The sequence below is a fragment of the Gadus morhua genome, chromosome 12 (genome assembly GCF_902167405.1).
Source record: "Gadus morhua chromosome 12, gadMor3.0, whole genome shotgun sequence".
Classification (NCBI taxonomy): domain Eukaryota; kingdom Metazoa; phylum Chordata; class Actinopteri; order Gadiformes; family Gadidae; genus Gadus; species Gadus morhua.
Window position 1 is genome coordinate 17,399,380 of NC_044059.1, and position 20,554 is coordinate 17,419,933.

Consider the following 20,554-nt stretch of genomic DNA (forward strand, 5'->3'; position numbering starts at 1 on the left):
AAAATGGTATAGAATATCGATCTTTTTCCAGGAATAGTATTGAAGTTAGAAAATCCAGTATCGTGACTGACAACCCTACTAGAAACGCGATTGTGATTATTCAGTTATAGCTACAAGAAACTTAAAAGTTAAAAAGACATATCTTTGCTACTACCTCTGACATTTAGTCATGTACATTTGCATAAAATCATGAAGGTCTACATATAACTTGGCGGTAGCTTTAATAGGTTGGAACGGTGGACTGAAATCACTTCATGGCACGATGTGAGCGCTCGATAAATAAGTAAACAAAGAGAAGTTTGTTATTTTTTATGTGTGGAAGCTAACATTCAGCTTCAGTCTGAGCTAGGAGGATTTTTCTGAGCCCCCCCAAAACCAGGCCGGGTGCCTGGCAAAAAGAGGCCCGTTCACGATTCTGATTATAATTTGGGCAAGTGAACATTACATTCGGGCAAGTTGAACCTGACCTGTACTTGCCCGATGGGCAAGTGCTTTTGAAACCTTAGTGTCAACCCCTGCACTAATGTCCCAGGATAAACGTCCAAGGTGTTCATCCCCTTCATCTGTATCCCTTTCAGAAGACTGGCCTCCTCTACCTGCCCCGCAGCAATCGTTCCCACTGCCTGGAGTGGGTCCGTTCGCCCCGACGCACAATGATGACGTCATCTGCGTAGGTGGCGCTAATCCCTCTTCTACTGATCCTGAAAACCCTGGCAACTCCCATCTCTCCCTGTCTCCTAAATTGTCAGTCTATGACAATGGCTGCAAGAATCAACCTCCTGAAATTCTTATACTTGGTGACTCTATCATCAGAAATGTGCATCTCCCAGGCTCCATTACTTACTGTCTCTCTGGTGGGAGTACTACTGACTTTATAGAACGGATACCTGTCCTTAATGATCTCCACCCATCTGTTCACACTGTTCTATTGCACACTGGCACAAATGACGTCATGTCCAGACGCTCCTGCAAACTTTACCTTGATCTTGAGTCACTGATTCACACTGTTGAAAGCCTTGGGAAGAGGTGTGTTCTCTCTGGCCCTATTCCCACCCTGCTCAAAAGCTCAGAGCGTTTTAGCCGACTTTTCAGTCTGCACACGTGGATGCAGAACTTCACCACTGCAACAGGCCTGGGTTTTATCAGCAATTTTGACTATTTCTGGACTGAGCGTGATCTCTTCAAATTTGATGGCTTACAATTGAATAGGAAAGGGTCTGAAAGATTAACAAGCAATTTTATTAACTTCATTGCTTTCAGCCTGAAATGATGCTTTTCCCAGCAAGACTCGGCCCTGCACACGTTGGCTTCCTGTCACAACACTGTCTCTGACAGTGCGGGTCCTGCTGTCATCTTTAATGTTTGCACTTCTGGCCCCTTTACTCCACCTAGTTATTTTGCAGCAGCAAAACCTGCAGCAAATCCTCATACCTGTTTTCCAATGTCAATTCCAACTTCTATCTGCACTCATATCCCTATTAGAGTTACTGACAGGCGTTGCATCCTGTCGAAACGCTCTCACTGTCCTCATAGCAACAATCTTGATCCCAATAAAGTTAATCGTTCCAGCACTCATGGGAGGGTCACATCTAACCTGATTAGTATAAAATCAGTTCCTGTCCCTCCAGCTCTTCCACCTGCCGACCTCAGCTGTGCTTTACTTAACATTAGGTCACTCTCCAGCAAGACATCCTATATTAATGATTTTATTACTCACTATGGGCTGCATTTATTTTTCCTCACTGAATGTTGGCTTTCCTCCACTGCCAGTGCTGTTCTTATTGAGGCGTCTCCCCCTGACTATAGCTTCTTATTCTCCGCTAGGAAAGACAGAACGGGTGGGGGACTTGCAGTTATCTTCTCTAATCAACTTCCCTGTACAGTATGTTCACTCGGTGACTTCACATCTTTTGAGTACCTGGCCATCCTTATTGGAAACCGCCAACATATCCTGGCATTACTCATTTATAGACCACCCAGGTTTAATCCCATTTTTTTAACTGAGTTCTCTGAATTTTTATCTACCGCCTTGATTAAGTACGACAAAATAGTTCTGCTCGGTGACCTGAACTTTCACATTAATGATGTTTTGGATTCCAAAGCTACCGAATTTCTGGAACCTTCTTTTTAGTCTCAACTTCATCCAACATGTCAGGCCCCACTCATAATCTCGGTAATACTTTGGATCTAGTCTGTACAAAGGATATTACTACTGACCTCCCTTCTATTCTTCAGGTCCCGGTCTCGGATCACTCTTGTATCTTTTTTAACCTTCTCACGCATGCACAGACAAATCGCTCTGAATCTAACCCTCATTTTTTTCGTGTCATTAACAACCATGTTAAGTCCCTTCTAGCTGATCATTTGCCCGATAAACTTGAGTCACTTTCCAACACGTCTATGTCTGTCAACAACCTTACAGATGGCCTAAACAGTGCACTGTCAGAATCGCTTGATTTCTTTGCTCCTCTTAGAACCAGTAGAGGCACTCGAACTAAATCTGTACCTTGGTTCTCCGACCTCACTCGCTCTTTAAAACGGGCTTGTCGTAAACTTGAAGACCGATGGCGCACCTGTAAATCAGAGTCCTCACGCCTCGCCTGGACTCTTAGCTTTAAACATTATAAACATGCACTTTCTGCTGCCAGATCTTCTTATTTCTCCAATTTGATAAATACCAATAAGAACAATCATCGGGTCCTGTTTAATACTGTGGCCAGGCTTACACACTCTTCACCGGTTCTGAGCTCTTCTTTCACAGCTAATGATTTTCTAGAGTTTTTCACCGACAAAATCTCCCAAATAAGGAACAATATCATTAGCCAGCAGCCCTCTAGTACCATGTCCAGCCAGTGCTCTGTGTCCTGGTCCACAAGTTCACTCTCTCAGTTCAAACCTATTTCCGCTGAGGCCCTGGCCTCAATGGTTGCCGCCTCAAAGCCAACAACATGTTCACTAGATCCCATCCCTTCTGACCTCCTTAAGGAACTCTTTCCTATTCTTAGTGCCCCTATACGTGCCATCTTTAACACTTCCCTCTCTGAGGGGTGTGTCCCCTTAACCTATAAATCTGCTATCATTAAACCACTCCTCAAGAAACCCAATAGCGATCCACTGATTCTTGCAAATTATCGACCTGTTTCCACTCTGCCTTTCTTATCTAAAATACTTGAGAGAATTGTTGCTGATCAACTGACTCTCCACCTTTCTGCCAATAATCTCTTTGACAATTTTCAGTCTGGTTTCCGCTCCTGCCACTCTACTGAGACTGCCCTAACTAGAGTAGTTAACGACCTACTTGTCACTGCTGACTCTGGATCAGCCTCCTTACTTTTAATTCTTGACTTAAGTTCGGCCTTCTATACAGTAGATCATTGTGTGCTTCTACACCAACTGGAGCATTACGTTGGTATCCACGGGCTGGCGCTGTCCTGGTTCCAGTCCTACTTATCTAGTAGAACCCAATGTGTCAGTTTCAATAACTCTTTGTCAGAATGCTCTACGGTTACCACTGGTGTGCCCCAGGGGTCTGTCCTGGGGCCCCTGCTGTTTTGTATCTACATGCTTCCTCTGGGTATGATAATTGCCGAATATGGTATAAAGTTCCATTTCTATGCTGACGACACACAGCTGTACATCCCACTACAGCCTAATGACCCCTCCCATATACAAAATCTGGAATCGTGTGTTCGCCGAATCAAGACCTGGATGAGTCAAAACTTTCTCATGCTTAATACTGCTAAGACTGATTTGCTGGTGATTAAGCCCAATAACTACAAGTACTTCTCTGAGAGTCTCTGTCTTAATATCGATGGCTGTTCAATCTCTGAAAGCACGCACATTAGAAACCTAGGCATTACTTTTGACCCAACCCTGACTTTCCGGACTCACATCAAGGAAACCACCAGGTCGGCCTTCTTTCATCTGCGCAACATTGCTAAAATCCTCCCTGCTCTGTCCCGGCGTAGCGCCGAGGTGGTTCTCCATGCCCTTGTGTCTTCCCGTTTGGATTACTGTAATGTCCTTTTTTCTGGCCTCCCCATCTGTTCTACTAGGAGCCTTCAGCTTGTGCAAAATTCAGCCGCCAGACTCTTAACAAAAACAAGTAGGTACGGTCACATAACTCCTGTCCTGGCATAATTACATTGGCTGCCCATTCAGGCTAGAGCCGATTTTAAAGTTCTTCTCTTAACTTATAAGGCATTAAATGGACTTGCACCTTCTTATTTAACTGAACTACTTTTTCCCTACATTCCGCCACGTCCAGTCCGTTCTCTTAGTTCTAACCTCCTTGTCATCCCACCAATCAATAAAAAGTCTGCTGGTGGCAGGGCCTTTTCCTACCGTGCTCCTTTTCTATGGAATGGCCTCCCACTATGTATCAAAGAAGCTTCATCCACTGCAATTTTCAAGTCCCATCTTAAAACATACCTTTTTACTCAATACTTTGGTTTAAACTAATTTTTAACTGTTTTATCATATTCCTGTGGTGTTTTAATATTGTTATTATTGTACTTGATATTTTGTAAAGTGTATTGAGACCATGTACCATGGTGATTTTGCACTTTAAATAATAAATTGATTGATTGATTGATGTGTCCACCAACACGGACATTTGGTCCACCAACAACAAAAGTTACTTAGGAATAGGGTTGAGCACCGAAACACGGTTTCAGTAGGGAATCGGTTCCGACGTTAACGGTTGTAACAAGATTGAATAAGAACGCACATTTCGGTGCCTCATAAGGAATGACGGTGCACTGGATAGACAGCATTACTTTAAAACTTGAGAAGGCTGCTCTTGCATGCAAGAGGGTGAGAGGAAGACACACTTACGATGTCATAGCTTGCGAAATAGATCAGGTTCATTCAGCCTTTGGACCACATAAAGTAACAGCATGTGTCACCGTCGCTCAAGTGCATATCTGTTTTAAATTGTATGGGATAAAGTGACCTTTTTATATTTTTCATTGACCACTTAATTTTTTTCTCGTTTCCCAAAGCCTGTGTATTGAAACGTGTGTGTTGCTACTGATTGACCTCATCATAGCCTACTTTATCCTGTTGTTTGTGGATTTTACAGTGAGGCATTTCTTTGTGCAGACAGGGATATTGTTCTTTCATATGATTTTATGCTATTTTGTATAGATTTATACAAAAAACACTAGGTGATGATAGGGCTATGTTTGTCCATGTATCTACAGTAAATTAGAAAAACGGGAGAGTAAAGTAATAAGCAGTGAAGTTACTTTTCAAATGCCGTAACTAGTAAAGGAATCTCATTACAATTTACAGAAGTAACTAGTAATAAGTAACTAATTACTTTTTTTGAGTAACTACCCCAACACTGGCCGCTACATTCCGACCTGTAAGCAGACCCACTGCCGGTCAAAGTGAAGGGTGTTGCCCCCGAGAAAGCATCGGCCCTGGAGGGAACGTCTCCCCTGTTGAGGCGGAGCGCAACAGGGGAGACTCCAATAGTACGAGATAAAAATAAAGCACATTCATTTGAATGATTTTAGCTAGTCTGTGATTTATTACGGGCACGGGTCGGGTAACGGGCCAAATATTAACGGGTCTCGACGGGTGCGGATTTCCTTTTGATATTATCATGAGTGACGGGGAGGATCTGGTACTGGACATCGCGGGTGCAGGTCTCAAAAAATGGACCCGTGCAGGACTCTGAAAGCAGAGTTGGTTGGGCCGCATTTGCCATGTCAGCATCATGGACAGCATCGTAGCTCAGCTGACGTGGAAAACCATCTGACCTACCATATCTATGAATCTACCATGCGAATGTTTGGGCTACAATTCCTTTAGAGATACTTTGTCGTGCGGACCCAACAAACGCGCCCAAATGCAGCCCAACCAACTCTGCTTTCCGATATTTTGTTTATTTCCAATAGCCTAGGCCAGAGTCCTGCGGGTCCATTGTTTGAGACCCGCCCGCACCCGCAAAGTTCAGCACTAGATCCGGGCCCGCGATTAATCACACGCAAGCTAAAATCGTTCAAACATATATGCGCTTTATTTTTAACTCGCAATATTGGAGCACGTATACCCTCTTGCCCTCCGCCTCCAACTATGAGATGGTTAGTGTTACACCTTTCCTGCTGTCGGCTCAAAGACCGTAGTCGAGGAGCATAGGGGAGACATTCCCTCCAGGGCCGATGCTCTCTCGGGGGCAACACCCTTCACTTTAACTGGCAGTGGGTCTACTTATAGGTCGGAATATGGCCGGAATATTGCCGGAATGTAGCGGCCACCGATTCTTTATTCTTCTATTCTTCTATTATCACAACCGGACTCGTTCATTACTTCACTAAACTGACACGCACTACCGCTTGCTCTCCTCGCTCGTCCACTCACTCGCTGACGTCACTCACACACAAACAATCACACACACCACACACAATCACACACACACACATTCTGATAGATAAAATAGGCACGAAACTCAAAGTCCTTTGAACAAAAAAATAAAAAATAATAATAATAATATTCATTAATCTGCCATTATGAATGCCGATACCGATAATTTGGAAAAAGCCTAATATCGGCCCGCCGATAAATCAGTCGGGCTCTTGTTGTGTTTACTACTGCATTGAGTTACTCATACAGTAACACTCCAAATCATGGATATGACTCATGTCCACGTAAACGAGAATGTGGTGCGTGAACGAGTTAGAAAGATACAGGAAAATTCAAAACAGTACACAGACAGGAAGAAGACATCCTTCAACCCCGGTGATCAGGGTAGGATTCGGAAGCCATGGAAGGTAAAGAAAGGGGACCAAAAGTTCACAAAGAAAGCCAAGAACTGTGGTGCGGAACAAAAGCCCATACACCTACCTGTTGGATGATGGTAGAATCTGGAACGCATCTCATCTTTCTGTACTACCAGAAATGAACGCTCAATGACACTGAACAAACCGAACCTCAATGAGAGACAAATGTGGACAGTGGGAGGTTTAGGCAACCTCCTACCTGGGCTAAGGGCTATGTCCTGTACTAAAGAAGCTGCATAAATATGCCTTTTGTTGGTTGTTAAAGAAAAGAAAAGAGTACATGCATGAAAATGTTTGGTATGCAATTACATACTGTTAAATGCTGTTGTAATGGTTGATTGGTTGTCATTTTATTATTTGAAAACGTTATAGGCATGGTGTTACTTGAATCCCATTACAAAAGTAATTTTAAGTTTTGTTATGAAGGAATTCGCCTTTATTGAAAGGGGGAGATGTTGTGTTCACTACGGCATTGAGTTACTCATACAGTTATGTTCAGTTGAATTGTACAGCCTCTTGGTGACATAGTAAAGCAGACTGATTATATAGATGCTAGAAGAGGGGAAGAGGAATGTAATGTATGTTGATACAAGAACGGAGATAAAGATGTTTGTTGGAAAGTAACTCGTTCGTGTTGGTTTTTACTACACACCCAACGTAACAGCTCTACAGAATAGCCAAACTAAAATGCATTTAAACTGGAAACTTGATACTGAAAATGTCCCTAATATAATGAAAACGGCAGTTTAGAAGTGTATCCCACTAGCTCTACAACAGGATAAAAATAGGTTAACAAAAGAGTCCAACACCGTGGGCACATACTGTATTAAAACCAGATTGTAGAAACTAAATATAAATTGTTCAGATAGAAAAACACACTGGTCGCGCTTGAGATATTTCTTAAATATGAAAACAAAGTAATCATATATGACAATAGTCGACTGATGGATTGCTTTAAGTCTACTAAAAACTTTCTTTGACGGGTTCAGTCCTAAATACTAGCACCCTGCACTTAACACCATGAGCAGTGTCTGTCTGCGACCTGCAAGACGGAGGCGTAACTTGTAGTGGGCGTAACTTGTAGTAGGAGGCGTAACTTGTACTAGGAGGCGTAACTTGTACTTTTCTAAATCGCGGTCCACGTGAGATCTTCTCTTTTTGCGGTAAAAAAAGATCCTTGTAAATCACGGTTCACACGAGATCTTCCTTGAAGTCGGATCTCCAGATATTCATGTCGGTAAGTAAAAAGAAGTGGATTAACAATGATTTTTTTTTGTTTTTACAAGCTTAATGAACTCTAGAACTAGGGCAGACTACTTGTGGTTGTGATACTGTTTAATATTCTTTACGAAATGTTCTAACGCTTAGGCCTACTGTTTTAACGTTGGAAGAAACCCCAGCTTCCGCCACCTCGGTGAAGTTAGTTCGATGCACACGTTTGAGATGCCCACTGAACAGTCACAAAATACTCTGTACTGTACAGGCTAGTAGATGTTGCTTGCTTCTTTCTGCACCGATTTTGCACATTGCAACAGCGATGACGTACCTGAGAAATCCATGTATTGAAGACCGGCAAATATATATAAAATGAGGGCTTGTAATGTGAACGCTATAATATGAAGGCTTTCTCATAACTATCCTCATGTTAGTGACATTGTTCTTGTCTTGTTTCTATCAGTAATATTTATTTTAATTCATTGTTTTCTATCTCATGCAGGACCTTGAAAACATGCAGCATGCGATCAATAACAATATGTATTCAACACAATTATTTTAATTATAAATCTGCTGTCTTTAATTCTTAATCTGCAGTCTTTTTGTTAAAGGTATAAAGGGATTAAGTAGGCTAAACTTAAGCAGGTTCCCCACGTTAAACTGCTATATGCATTACATGTGATTGTGAAATTGTAATAGGCTTCTTTTCTTAAATGCATATGACTCAGGGATGTCAGTTTCAAGTAAGGCTATGATTAAGCTAATCAAGAGCATATCAAGATTAAGCTAATCAAGAGCATATTTTTAAATGAGCGGGTCGGGTGCATTATTTTTATATATGGCCTAATATTTGAGGTCCGAGTTGCGGTCATTTATGTACCCGCGCACCACTGCTACATACAGATCACTTCCACGATTTAGAAAAGTACTAGACACGCCTCCGACTACAAGTTACGCCTCCTCCGACTACAAGTTACGCCTCCTACTACAAGTTACGCCTCCGTCTTGCAGGACGCAGAGAGATACTATTGAACACCATGGTACAGAGCGGCGCTATTTAGTTAGGATTAAGTAATAGTTGCAGTATCCCAGGCAGAGCAGGGAAAAGTCGGGGGGGGGGGGGGGGGGGTACCGGATGTCTTTGATGGTGGCTCTCTTCAGCGGGTCCACCTGCAGCATGAGCATGAGCAGCGAGGCCACGGAGCGGTTCAGGTACTCCGGCATGTAGAACACCCCTCCCCGGATCTTCTTGAACAGTGTCGGCACGTGCTCGTCGTCGAAGGGCAGTGTGCCGCAGAGCAAGGCATACAGGATCACTCCGCAGCTCCAGATGTCCACCTCTGGACCGGCATACAGCCTGCGCACAGCATGGCAGCCGTCAGCACCAGACATTTGTCCAAGAGGTGAATCACATTTATAGTGATTATGCTTATGTAAACTTTGATTATTGCAGATACGGAGGCGTCATCCGGTGACACACACGTACCGTCCTGAGATAACCTCTGGGGCGGCATAGTTAGGCGAGCCACAGCTTGTTCTCAGGAACTCCCCGTCTGACATCATATTTGACAGGCCTGTTGGCCCATCACAGTGCAAGACAAGGACAAGGACTCAGAAACACCTTCAAGGGCTTGTTTTGACAACAGACCTTGCAGTAAAACCTCAAGAGTTCAAAACATCATATCGTTATCATCGGTCTTCACAGAGGGAGGTGGTCTCTTGATACGTATATCATCTTTCCCCTCTCTGGGTCTCTGATACCTCGTTTGACATCTTATTTAAATTAGATGAGCCCCCATTGGCCGGTCAAGGCCGCAGCCCTCAGGCTAAACACAGACGCCTGCGGTCTTCCTGTGTTCTCTCTTATCTCTCCTTCTTGCCTTAACGCAATGGAGCACTATTCACCATTGCCTGTTGCTTTCAACAAAAACCCTTGCTGAGCCCCCCTCCTGCCTGCCCCTGCTCTTTTCTCTCATATCAATGACACTGGGCCTCTATACTACGTATACCAAAATGTATTTAAGGCTGCTTGGTTGCGTGGATACTAAACTTCCCCAGTCCCTCTAGGACCCTAGATGTATACCTGCGATAATCTTTCACTGCTGTCTGTCTGTCTGTCTGTCTGTCTCTCTCCCCCTCTCCCTCCCTCTCTCTCCCTCCTCTCCCTCCCTCCCTCCTCTCCTCTCCTCCTCTCTCTCTCTCTCTCTCTCTCTCTCTCTCTCTCTCTCTCTCTCTCTCTCTCTCTCTCTCTCTCTCTCTCTCTCTCTCTCTCTCTCTCTCTCTCTCTCTCTCTCTCTCTCTCTCTCTCTCTCTCTCTCTCCCTCCCCCTCTCCCTCTCCCTCATTGGATTACTGAGAAGCAGCCAATCGAGAGTGATTCACTTTAATAAGCAGCTTGGTGTACAGGGCTGCATTATCTCCCTCCCACATCCTCTTGACAGTTAAGGTGGTAACATGGCTTCACAATCAACCACCTATTGCGTATAATATCACTCTCTTTGATTCTGAACTTCACCTCATGTCCATAGTGCTTCACTCTCTTTGCCTGACATTTTTATTGTTTTTAGAACGAGGAGAAGAGGAAAGACATAAAGACCAACTTCCCCGCCACCACTTCCCCTTACCAAAGTCTGCTATCTTGGCATTTTTGCTGGCATCTAGCAGGACATTCTCCGGCTTGAGGTCTCTGTGGACCACCATGTGTCTGTGGCAGTAGTCAACAGCAGAGATAATCTGCTGGAAGAGACGCCGTGCCTCTGAGTCCTCTACCTAGACCACAGGAGAAATGGTCAATCCGCAGGATAGCAGACACAACCACAGGCTGAAAGTACTTGGTGTATTCATAAAATAGGATGTACTTTATTAACCCTGGAAGGGAAATACAATGTATCCCTAATCTGTAATATGGATTTTGATAGGGCTGTTAAATCCCTGACGACATTCCAATCAAAACAGAAATTCAAAGCACAAATGCTGAACAGAAAAAAGATTTAGAATAACTTTGAACATGGTATTAGCATTAATTAGCCCATATTGAGATGCTCGAAAAAACCACAACAATACAAGGCAAACATTTCAGGCTTGACACTGTGATGATAGTTGCTTTTGGTATAATGATGTAAAACAGAAATAGATCTATAAATCTAGACCACCAAGAATCGATGTGAATGAATCTGCAGATCAAGAGTGCCTTACCCGTCCGTGTTTACAGATGTAGTCAAAGAGCTCCCCTCCTGATACATACTCCATTACCATGAAGAAGTCTGTTGGTGTGCTTATCACCTGGTACCTGACACACACACACACACACACACACACACACACACACACACACACACACACACACACACACACACACACACACACACACACACACACACACACACACACACACACACACACACACAATTTTCTAATCCTTTTGGGTCTGTGATAGCATTACAAGGAGTGTAGTTTTGTAACAAACGTACAGTTGAAGATGGATTAGGTGCATGCCAATTGAAGGCGTACGTAGCATGTATTCATAAAAGGTCAGGCAGCAACAATCAGGTTATACTGTAATGAGTGAGTGAGTACTTAAACTGAGCTCTGCACCCTGGCTCTGTCGGGTAACAAACCTCAAATATGTCAGACGCACTCACTATTCAACACCATAGATTCTCACTTCTTCACACACACACACACACACACACACACACACACACACACACACACACACACACACACACACACACACACACACACACACACACACACACACACACACACACACACACACACACACACCTAGAGTACTTCCAAAGCCATAAGAGCACACGTGCACATGATATCTTTGTGCCAGTGAGGGGGGCTGCTTCTCACATCATAAAGCCTGAGGCCATCTGTTGAGGAGCAGAGCATATAAACTGGTCTTGTGTGTGTGTGTAAATGTGTGTGTATATGTCGCTGTTTTCTAGTGTAGTTCCCAATCTCAGTGCTACAGTACTGGGTATGATAGCAGACACTCGCTGGCTGAAAAGGCACATGCATGCATAGCTGACAGTGTTACGGGGTTAGGCTAACTCGAACCCAGGCCTAAAAATAACACAGGGCTTATTGAGTGGGGAAAGAGATGAGAGCATAGTTTAATGGATAGAGAGATTAGGAAAGGGATGCTTTTTTGCTTTTTGTGTAACTTAAATTGTCTGTTATCTGACTGCATACCAAACTTCAGGCTACAGTTAGTGAACATGATATACATTGTACGCAAACTTTAGTGTCTAGTATCTCTTGTGTGTGAATGACTAAGTGAGTGAGTGAAACTATTGAGAGCTAACTTCTGAGCATGCCCATTAAGAGGCAGCAATAGTAAACAAACAGAGTTAAGAGTGGACCATATCACAGTACAAACAAAAAGATACAAAGGGAATACAATGAAGCAGCCAATGTTCTGGTGCTCTGATGTCAGAAACATTTAGGCAATAACCAAGAGAACAAGGTTGTTTGTTGTGCGTGGTGACGTGTCTCAATCTCTTACAGTTTGATGATGTGTGGGTGCCTGAAGAGTTTGAGGTTCTGTATCTCCCGTTTGATTTTCCCCACGACATCAAGGCTGCGGATCTTCTGCCTATTGAGGATCTTTACAGCCACTTTATGGCCAGTCAGCTGATGTTGGCCAACTAAATGTAAAATGAATAATACACTATGTATTTATTGCAGAAAAACAGTTTGCCTTTATTTATGCTTGGCAATAAATAAAGGCAGAGTTGGTATTAACAAAGCAATGCATCTAGTAAAGAAATAAATAGCATGACGTAGATAACCTTGCAAATAAGTCACCAGTTCTTAAGACTAGGCCTACAGTTCAGATTTCCATAAAGTCATTTCCATTTCCGAAAATGAACACGTATTTGCTTTGAGAATGTAGAAAAAGCATTGTTTTTGTGACCAAATAAAAGCCCAAGCGCGTCACACAAACCCATTTGAAGTGCGTGTTAAAAGGGGCCGTTGGAGACGCCAGTCAGGGGGTTTAAATACCACAAGGTCACGCGCACGGAAAAACTGGAGCCGAGAAATTATCATAACACCGTGACTTGCTAATCACGTCCAATGTCAGTGTTGTGATTTACGTGGTTTAAGAGCAAGGCAGTGCTCGATATTAGCCACATATAAATGCCATTTAAGTTAATTCCCAGTCGTTATCATTTGGTCGTTTCTACGACAGGGTTTGTGTAGGTTATTCTTAAGAGATGTCCTTTAGCGACAGGACCAAACACGTAAAGCCTAATAAGACAGAAATGAAGCTTACAATACTATTCAAATTATCGCACTTAACATTAGATATTTAACGCCCAAGGTTAATGATAAGAAACATATGATGATAGTGTTTTGGTAGGAGAATTTCCCTTTCAAGCCGCCTAAGTCTCAAAATATGTTTACGCTGTAAAGACGTCACGCTGCTGCTCGTATCGCTGTAGCTACGCAGGTTGCGTATTGACCACCGGCAAGTTTAACATTGTGGAGGGAAAGGTATTATGTTCTACTGAAATGCACCATGATAATACAAAAAGGTCTACGTTTTCATAGACATGGGGTACGAATAGGACTTAACTTTTTACTTTCCCGAATGTTCCGACGCCAAGCGTGTCGCCGAGGACGTAATGGCCAATCTTTACTCTGCCTTCGTGCTTCTGTTGCCGCTCTGCCATCTTCTCCGTTACCTACGGGTAAGTCCACGGCGGCGGGTGAGCTGCTGCTGCTGTCTGCGTGCGGAGGGGAGGCGGGGCGGTGCTCACATGCTGCACAGATCTACCGATCAACGATGTATGGTCCATTTAAAGCTTCTTAAAACCTTCAGCGTTTTAAAGACAGCCCAATGTGCGGGAAAGATGATGGGATAAACGAATCAGCAAAAATATAGGTTTTATTTTCTGTTTAGATCTATAGGCCTACATTTAAGACGAATAAGCAAAGAAGGCCTTAAAGCTTGACGAAAAGGCTTTTTTTGCACACTCGTTTTTGTGTTTTTGCCCATAACATTGAAATTATACGCTTGCGTAAACAAAAATGTGTCGGCCTGTACAATCTCTGAACAGTTTTTGTTATTGTAGAGTGCATCCATACAAGTTTTAACCGCTAGGTGGCAGGACGCGCTCAGCTTCTGAACATTCTCGCCAAACCCGCACAGAACTGTCCCGAGTCTGAATTGAATCTGTTAAACGGACCATTTATGTGATGACATAAGTAGACTGTAAATCCTACGTTTTTGAGTAAGATATATATATATATATATATATATATATATATATATATATATATATATATATATATATATATATATATATATATATATATATATATATATATATATTCATGACGACAATAGGTCTTTGCCTGCTAGTATAATATAAGGAAAACACTATTTATTATAGGTGGAAATGCAGCAGCAAAAGGTTGACTGGTGTGATCGACTTTTCTGGTCTTCAATTCTTTGTTATTTTTATAAGCCTCAAATTTGATCTGAAAGAAATCCTCAGATATGATACATGAAAGGTCAACGCCACTAGGCGCGCTGTCCGTCGCTCATCAGTGGCTCTCTTTGCTCTTCTTTTTCAAAGCTTGGTGATGGACATGGACATTCAGTATAGGGATGTGATGGAGCTTCATTAGGGGGCTGTGCCTTGAAGCAGCGGAGGGAATCCTGAGACTGAAGGGGGCGGAGAGGACGAATTGATATAACAAGAGCGGCTCTCAGCGCCAAGCTCTATTCTCACCCTGTTCAAGCCTTGAACCAAGAACGAAAAGGAGTGGGCTTACAATTGATTTTGTACTCAGACAAAATTGCGTTTCTTCTTGAAGTGTACTCAGTCTCACACAAGTATAATCGAATACGTCCGACAGTAGTTCTGTTTTATTTGATTTTAGTTCAAAGTTCAATACGAACGAAGGGTCGCATCGCTGCACTGCCGGAGTGAAACTTTTCAGACCTCCGAGTTGGGAATCAGTAACTTTCCCATTTAATGTAATGACATTGATGCGCTACCGCATCTGAACAGATAGGTCTACTGAGCTATTTTTTGCACCAGCGGTGTCAGATTTGAATATAAAGTAGGGAGTTCTCAAATGCAAAAATATATGTATGAGAAAGCAATGGCTCAAGAGACAAGGAACGGAGGAACCTCGACTCTAAATAACAACAATGGTATTGACAACAGCAAGAGGAAGCTGCTCATAGCTCTAGATATCTTCTGCCTCCTTCTTGGTGAGTCAATTTATCACTTTTTTCTTGTTTTCTTTCTTGTTTTCGTTTGCTCATATTCTTATTGATGATTAATGATTTGGCTCACACCAAAAAGCTTTGATGCCGTGTATTTTAACGTTAATAACCGAATGTATGGTTGAAGACTGAATGTAAAAAAGCGTTTTCTAATGTGTGCAATTTAGGGTCTGATCGGTTTTAAAGTAAAGTCTGTTATCTTTCACAACAAGGCAACATAAACTGCAACATCCCCTTATCACTAAAGGACAGTCAACTGGTGGGCGCCTGTAGCTATGCGTCCAATTGTCACGCATCATACATCCTTGTTCATAAAGTTGGCTTCGTTTTAGATGTAGTTACGTTGTGACAGCAAATGTAATGCAATCAGCAGAACACATCTGAATTCATGGCCCACTTAATAATTAATTAATTAATCATGTCTGATTCCACTGGACAACCAATGATCATTCTCTTGTTTGCGATTAGCTTGGCACTGTCATTATTATTTTTTACAGGACATTACCGGTGTTGGACTCTTCCTGCCAGCGTGCCTAGGGCATAAATGTTTTGATGAGCTGTAACCTGCCCGTATTACTGCCCTTTAAATAGCTCACGTCCACCTTTTTATTGCCCTCCTTGCCGCGCACTTCTTCCCCTACCTCCAATTGAGATGCCTTTCCAGCAGAGCACTTCGTACAAATATAAAAGTATAAAAGTTCATTTTAGATAATGATAGATCAGCACAGCAGAAGCTGACACAATTTCGATTTTTCACAACAGGCATCTCTCTGATTGCCTTTTAGTTTATGTTACTTTTAGTTGATATTCTGTAAGTGTCTGTTCCCTGTTGGCCACACTAGTGTGTGTGTGTCTGTGTGACTCTGTGTGTGTGTGTGTGTGGGCGCGTGCATGTGTTTCGTTGGATGTGTGAATGTGGATTTAAAAAAACGAGTTTGCTTTTGGCTGTTGTCACTGTAAACGCTATCCCCTCGCACCTCCAGCCCCCGTCTCTCTTTCTTCTACCCTTGTTGTCCCTTTCTCTCACTACAGAAGAGGATTAGAAGAGTCAGGCCCGACTTATACTCTCTTTCAGAACCTATCTGCACGTCCCAGGCCAGCTGCCCCCCCCCCCCCCCCCCCATCATTCCACATTCGATTTCTCTCTTTCTCTCTCTTTCTCTCAATTTCTTACTTTTGTTCTCTCTTTGTCTCTTTGTCTCTGTCTCTCTGTCTCTCTCTTTCTGTCTAAGAGAATGCATCGAATAATTGCTTAAACATGTTGTGGGTTGTCCAAAAGGAGAGAGAGAATGAGAGGCCAAGAAGATAGCAAAATAAGTCAGAGAGACAGATAGGCCGAACACAAGTCTGATGAGACCTTCAGGTGGAAGCCTCAACAACGGTCTCAGCGAGAACCGAAGGGCCGGGCTGTGAATCCTGTAATACAGGGCAGAGAGATTTTAATGTTGGGCTCACTACACAGTCTTCACAAAAACCACACACACACACACACACACACACACACACACACAAATCTTTTCCACTATGTTTAGCTGCTTATTAAAGTGCCTCAGAAACAGATGCATTGTTTCATCCCCTCCTGCATAAAAGCATGCAGACTTTAAGCCCATGTGTAGCAAATTTCCTGTTCAAACCAACTTCCTAATGGGTGAAGCTGCGGGCCTGACGCCTCTTTAGCATTCAAAGGGACCATACACTCACACACACACTCACACTCACACACACACACACACACACACACACACACACACACACACACACACACACACACACACACACACACACACACACACACAAAACACACACACACACACACACACACACACACACACACACACACACACACACACACACACACACACACACACAAGCACACACAATTCTTTTTTTGTCATGCTAAATAGAGGCTGGCTGCCTCACGCACGATTGGTAGTCCTGCTTCAGGCAGGCTGTGTGTGTGTGTGTGCGTGTGCGTGTGTATGTGTGTGTGTGTGTGTGTGTTCAGGGGGGGTTTGTTTGAGGGGTCATAAGGAGGGGGGTCCCAGGAGAATGGACAAGTAGGGACATCGGGGACTTGAGAGTGATTTAGGGGTGTGGGTGAGGGTCGGCTCACTCAACTGTCTCGGGGGGGTCATAACTATGTTCATGAATATTTTCCCCATTATGCACAATTAATTTCCCATTTTCCGGATGGTATCGGGATGGATGGTCTGATGCTGGTTACTGGTTCCTTATTGAAGGTTTTATCTTCATTGTTCTTGAGGCACCAAGAAAGAACCTACAGAAGAACATCGAAGGCCATCTTAAGCCCACCACCACAACCACACACACACAAACACACACACATACACACGATCCTGTCAACAGTTTTCCGGGTGACCACAGCCTTTGTCTCAATGCCACAGGTTTATGAAAACAGCACAGCAGGGCCCATGTACAGCGAGAACACAGTTGGCAGCATTCCCTGATTTCAGTTTGGCTGGGATTCCATGGTCGTTGAGCAGCAGACAATATTTAGCAACACTGCAAAGACCGCTCGTGTAACTCTGCTCTGTAAATACACACTTAAGCAAACCACAGGCTCTGGGAAATCACTGCTCGCTAAAGCTTCTTCCTTTTTTTTTTTCTTCTTACTCATGTGCATATGCCTGGGACTGGCATCATTATTTTTTGAATGGATAATTGTGTGTGTGTGTGTGTGTGTGTGTGTGTGTGTGTGTGTGTGTGTGTGTGTGTGTGTGTGTGTGTGTGTGTGTGTGTGTGTGTGTGTGTGTGTGTGTGTGTGTTGGGAGGGGGGGGGGGGGGGGGGCATATCACAGAGGGACAACTTTCAGGAAATGGTGCCTCTGAAAGTAGATTCACCAAAGCCCTGATTTTATTTTACACAATGGGTTTTAAATGATGTGCTGGGCTCCATAGTCTGTTTGGTGTGCACTTGTGCATGCGGTTGTTTTTTTTTTATCAAAAAAAGGCATAGACTAGCCCGCAGACACAGGCGAAAATTGTGTGTACTACTGTATTTATGTATGTTTTGTGGTAATCTAAATATATGTACATAAAGATGTAATATAAAGAAGAGAGAATACCAGAGAGGGTATCGAAAGTAGCCTTAAAGTTCATTTCCTCGTTTCACACTTCTCCCTACCTGTGCATGGCACAGTGCTGTATGTCAGGTGTTTGGCTTGTGGCATTTGTAGAAGACACAATCCAGCCCGTCTGGATTGTGCATGGCAGAGCAGGGGAGCGTAACCTTTAAGGCAAAGGGGAATGGGGTTGGTAACAAGGCCGTGTCCCTATATAGCTCTAGTACACTCTCTCGCTCTCTCTCTCTCTCCACCATGAAAGCCAATTATGGTATTATGGCCATGCGTCTGCACGCCGCTCATTAAAGCAGAAAAGGTAACCTCTGCCTCTCCAGCCATCAACCACTTTAATGCTGAGCCACTTAACAAATATTTTTAAGAATTTCTCAAATTCATCTCCTGGCGGCAGCGACATCTGGTGCAATTTTCTGTATGAGTGAAACACTAGGTAAGGTGTGTGTGTGTGTGTGTGTGTGTGTGTGTGTGTGTGTGTGTGTGTGTGTGTGTGTGTGTGTGTGTGTGTGTGTGTGTGTGTGTGTGTGTGTGTGTGTGTGTGTGTGTGTGTGTGTGTGCAGAGTTGAGTTCAGGAAAGGGTGGGAAGCGGAAAGGTAGTGTCGGTCAAAGTTAGGTGTGGTTGAAAATGAATCCTGTCATCATGTATTTTGTGACTTGCTGCCCATTTCCCCCCCTCTCCTCCCTCTTCCCTTTCCTCCTGACCCCAGACCCCCCTTTCCCTCCCCTCACCAGAGTGGGGGTCGGTGAGTTTGCAGGCTGATAATAAATATGACACTACATTTTGAGCAATAGGAATGCATATGGAAAAATTCTGAAAGAGAGGAGGAAATAAAAGTACTTTGTTGATGATTTTTCAACATGTTTTGATCTGTTGTGTGACTTTCCTTGATCACTTACTTGTTTAGCTGAATAATATTAGGTGAGTGCTGCATACAGCGCCAACTATGTTCTTCATAAGTTTTATTCTTTCTTTCTTTCTTTCTCTCTTTCTTTCTTTCTTTCTTTCTTTCTTTCTTTCTTTCTTTCTTTCTTTCTTTCTTTCTTTCTTTCTTTCTTTCTTTCTTTCTTATTCTCTACAAACTCTGGGACACATCTCCTTCTCAATTTTTCACCAAGAGACTCACCTAGAGAATTTTTAAATATTCAGAATAGCATGGAATCGCTCGCTTCTTTTCAGATTTTTGAATATTTTATACTTTCTAAGATATTCTACTTTTAAAAGACTATCTATTTTAACATGGGAGTCAATGGGAGGATGGCGGAGCCGTCTTCTGGTACTTCAACTATTTAAGACGTAACTAAATCAATTTTCAACTGTTTATCTTCGTTCAAACCATTTAACAAAATAACCCACTTGTCTCTTCAATAATATCTAAACGGAATTTCGATATCATTTAAACTTTCTTCAGAATCACAGTTTTAGTTTCATACCGTCTTCGTTTCAGTTGGTCTCATTGATTTACGTTGACGCTGGAGCGTGAGGACGTTTAGCAGTGTTGCGAGATTGGGCAGTTTTTCCCTCAAGATTTCAATAGTATCTGTCTGCGTCTTGCAAGACGGAGGCGTAACTTGTAGTAGGAGGCGTAACTTGTAGTCGGAGGAGGCGTAACTTGTAGTAGGAGGCGTAACTTGTAGTCGGAGGCGTGTCTAGTACATTTCTAAATCACGGAAGTGATCTGTATGTAGCAGTGGTGCGCGGGTACATAAATGACCGCAACTCTGACCTCAAATATTAGGCCTTATTATATAAAGATAATGCACCCGACCCGCTCATTTAAAAATATGCTCTTGATTAGCTTAATCTTGATATGCTCTTGATTAGCTTAATCATAGCCTTACTTGAAACTGACATCCCTGAGTCATATGCATTTAAGAAAAGAAGCCTATTACAATTTTACAATGACATGTAATGCATATAGCAGTTTAACGTGGGGAACCTGCTTAAGTTTAGACTACTTAATCCCTTTAGACCTTTAACAAAAAGACTGCAGATTTATAATTCAAATAATTGTATTGAATACATATTGTTATTGATCGCATGCTGCATGTTTTCAAGGTCCTGCATGAGATAGAAAACAATTAATTAAAATAAATATTACTGATAGAAACAAGACAAGAACAATGTCACTAACAGGAGGATAGTTTTGAGAAAGCCTTCATATTATAGCGTTCACATTACAAGCCCTCATTTTATATATA

The 20,554-nt window shown here is 42.8% G+C and overlaps 2 protein-coding genes across 3 annotated transcripts in view; one reads left to right on the forward strand and one right to left on the reverse strand.

Annotated features, from left to right (window-relative positions):
• prkaa2 (protein kinase, AMP-activated, alpha 2 catalytic subunit) overlaps positions 1–13,815 on the reverse strand; it is a 38,886-nt gene extending 25,071 nt beyond the window's left edge. Inside the window, exons 1-6 of the mRNA XM_030372576.1 lie at positions 13,593–13,815; positions 12,519–12,660; positions 11,198–11,291; positions 10,627–10,771; positions 9,490–9,577; positions 9,136–9,360 (exon numbers count right to left, since the gene is read on the reverse strand). Of these exons, the coding sequence (XP_030228436.1) occupies positions 9,136–9,360; positions 9,490–9,577; positions 10,627–10,771; positions 11,198–11,291; positions 12,519–12,660; positions 13,593–13,689 (791 nt within the window). The 5' untranslated portion in view covers positions 13,690–13,815. The remainder of the gene's footprint in view (positions 1–9,135; positions 9,361–9,489; positions 9,578–10,626; positions 10,772–11,197; positions 11,292–12,518; positions 12,661–13,592) is intronic.
• An 820-nt stretch (positions 13,816–14,635) lies between these two features.
• The window catches only part of plpp3 (phospholipid phosphatase 3), a 33,960-nt gene continuing 28,041 nt past the window's right edge, over positions 14,636–20,554 (forward strand). The window contains exon 1 of one of the 2 annotated variants that reach the window (XM_030371904.1): positions 14,636–15,242. In XM_030371904.1, the coding sequence (XP_030227764.1) occupies positions 15,104–15,242 (139 nt within the window). In that variant the 5' untranslated portion in view covers positions 14,636–15,103. The remainder of the gene's footprint in view (positions 15,243–20,554) is intronic. The other variant, XM_030371905.1, reaches the window with a different exon arrangement.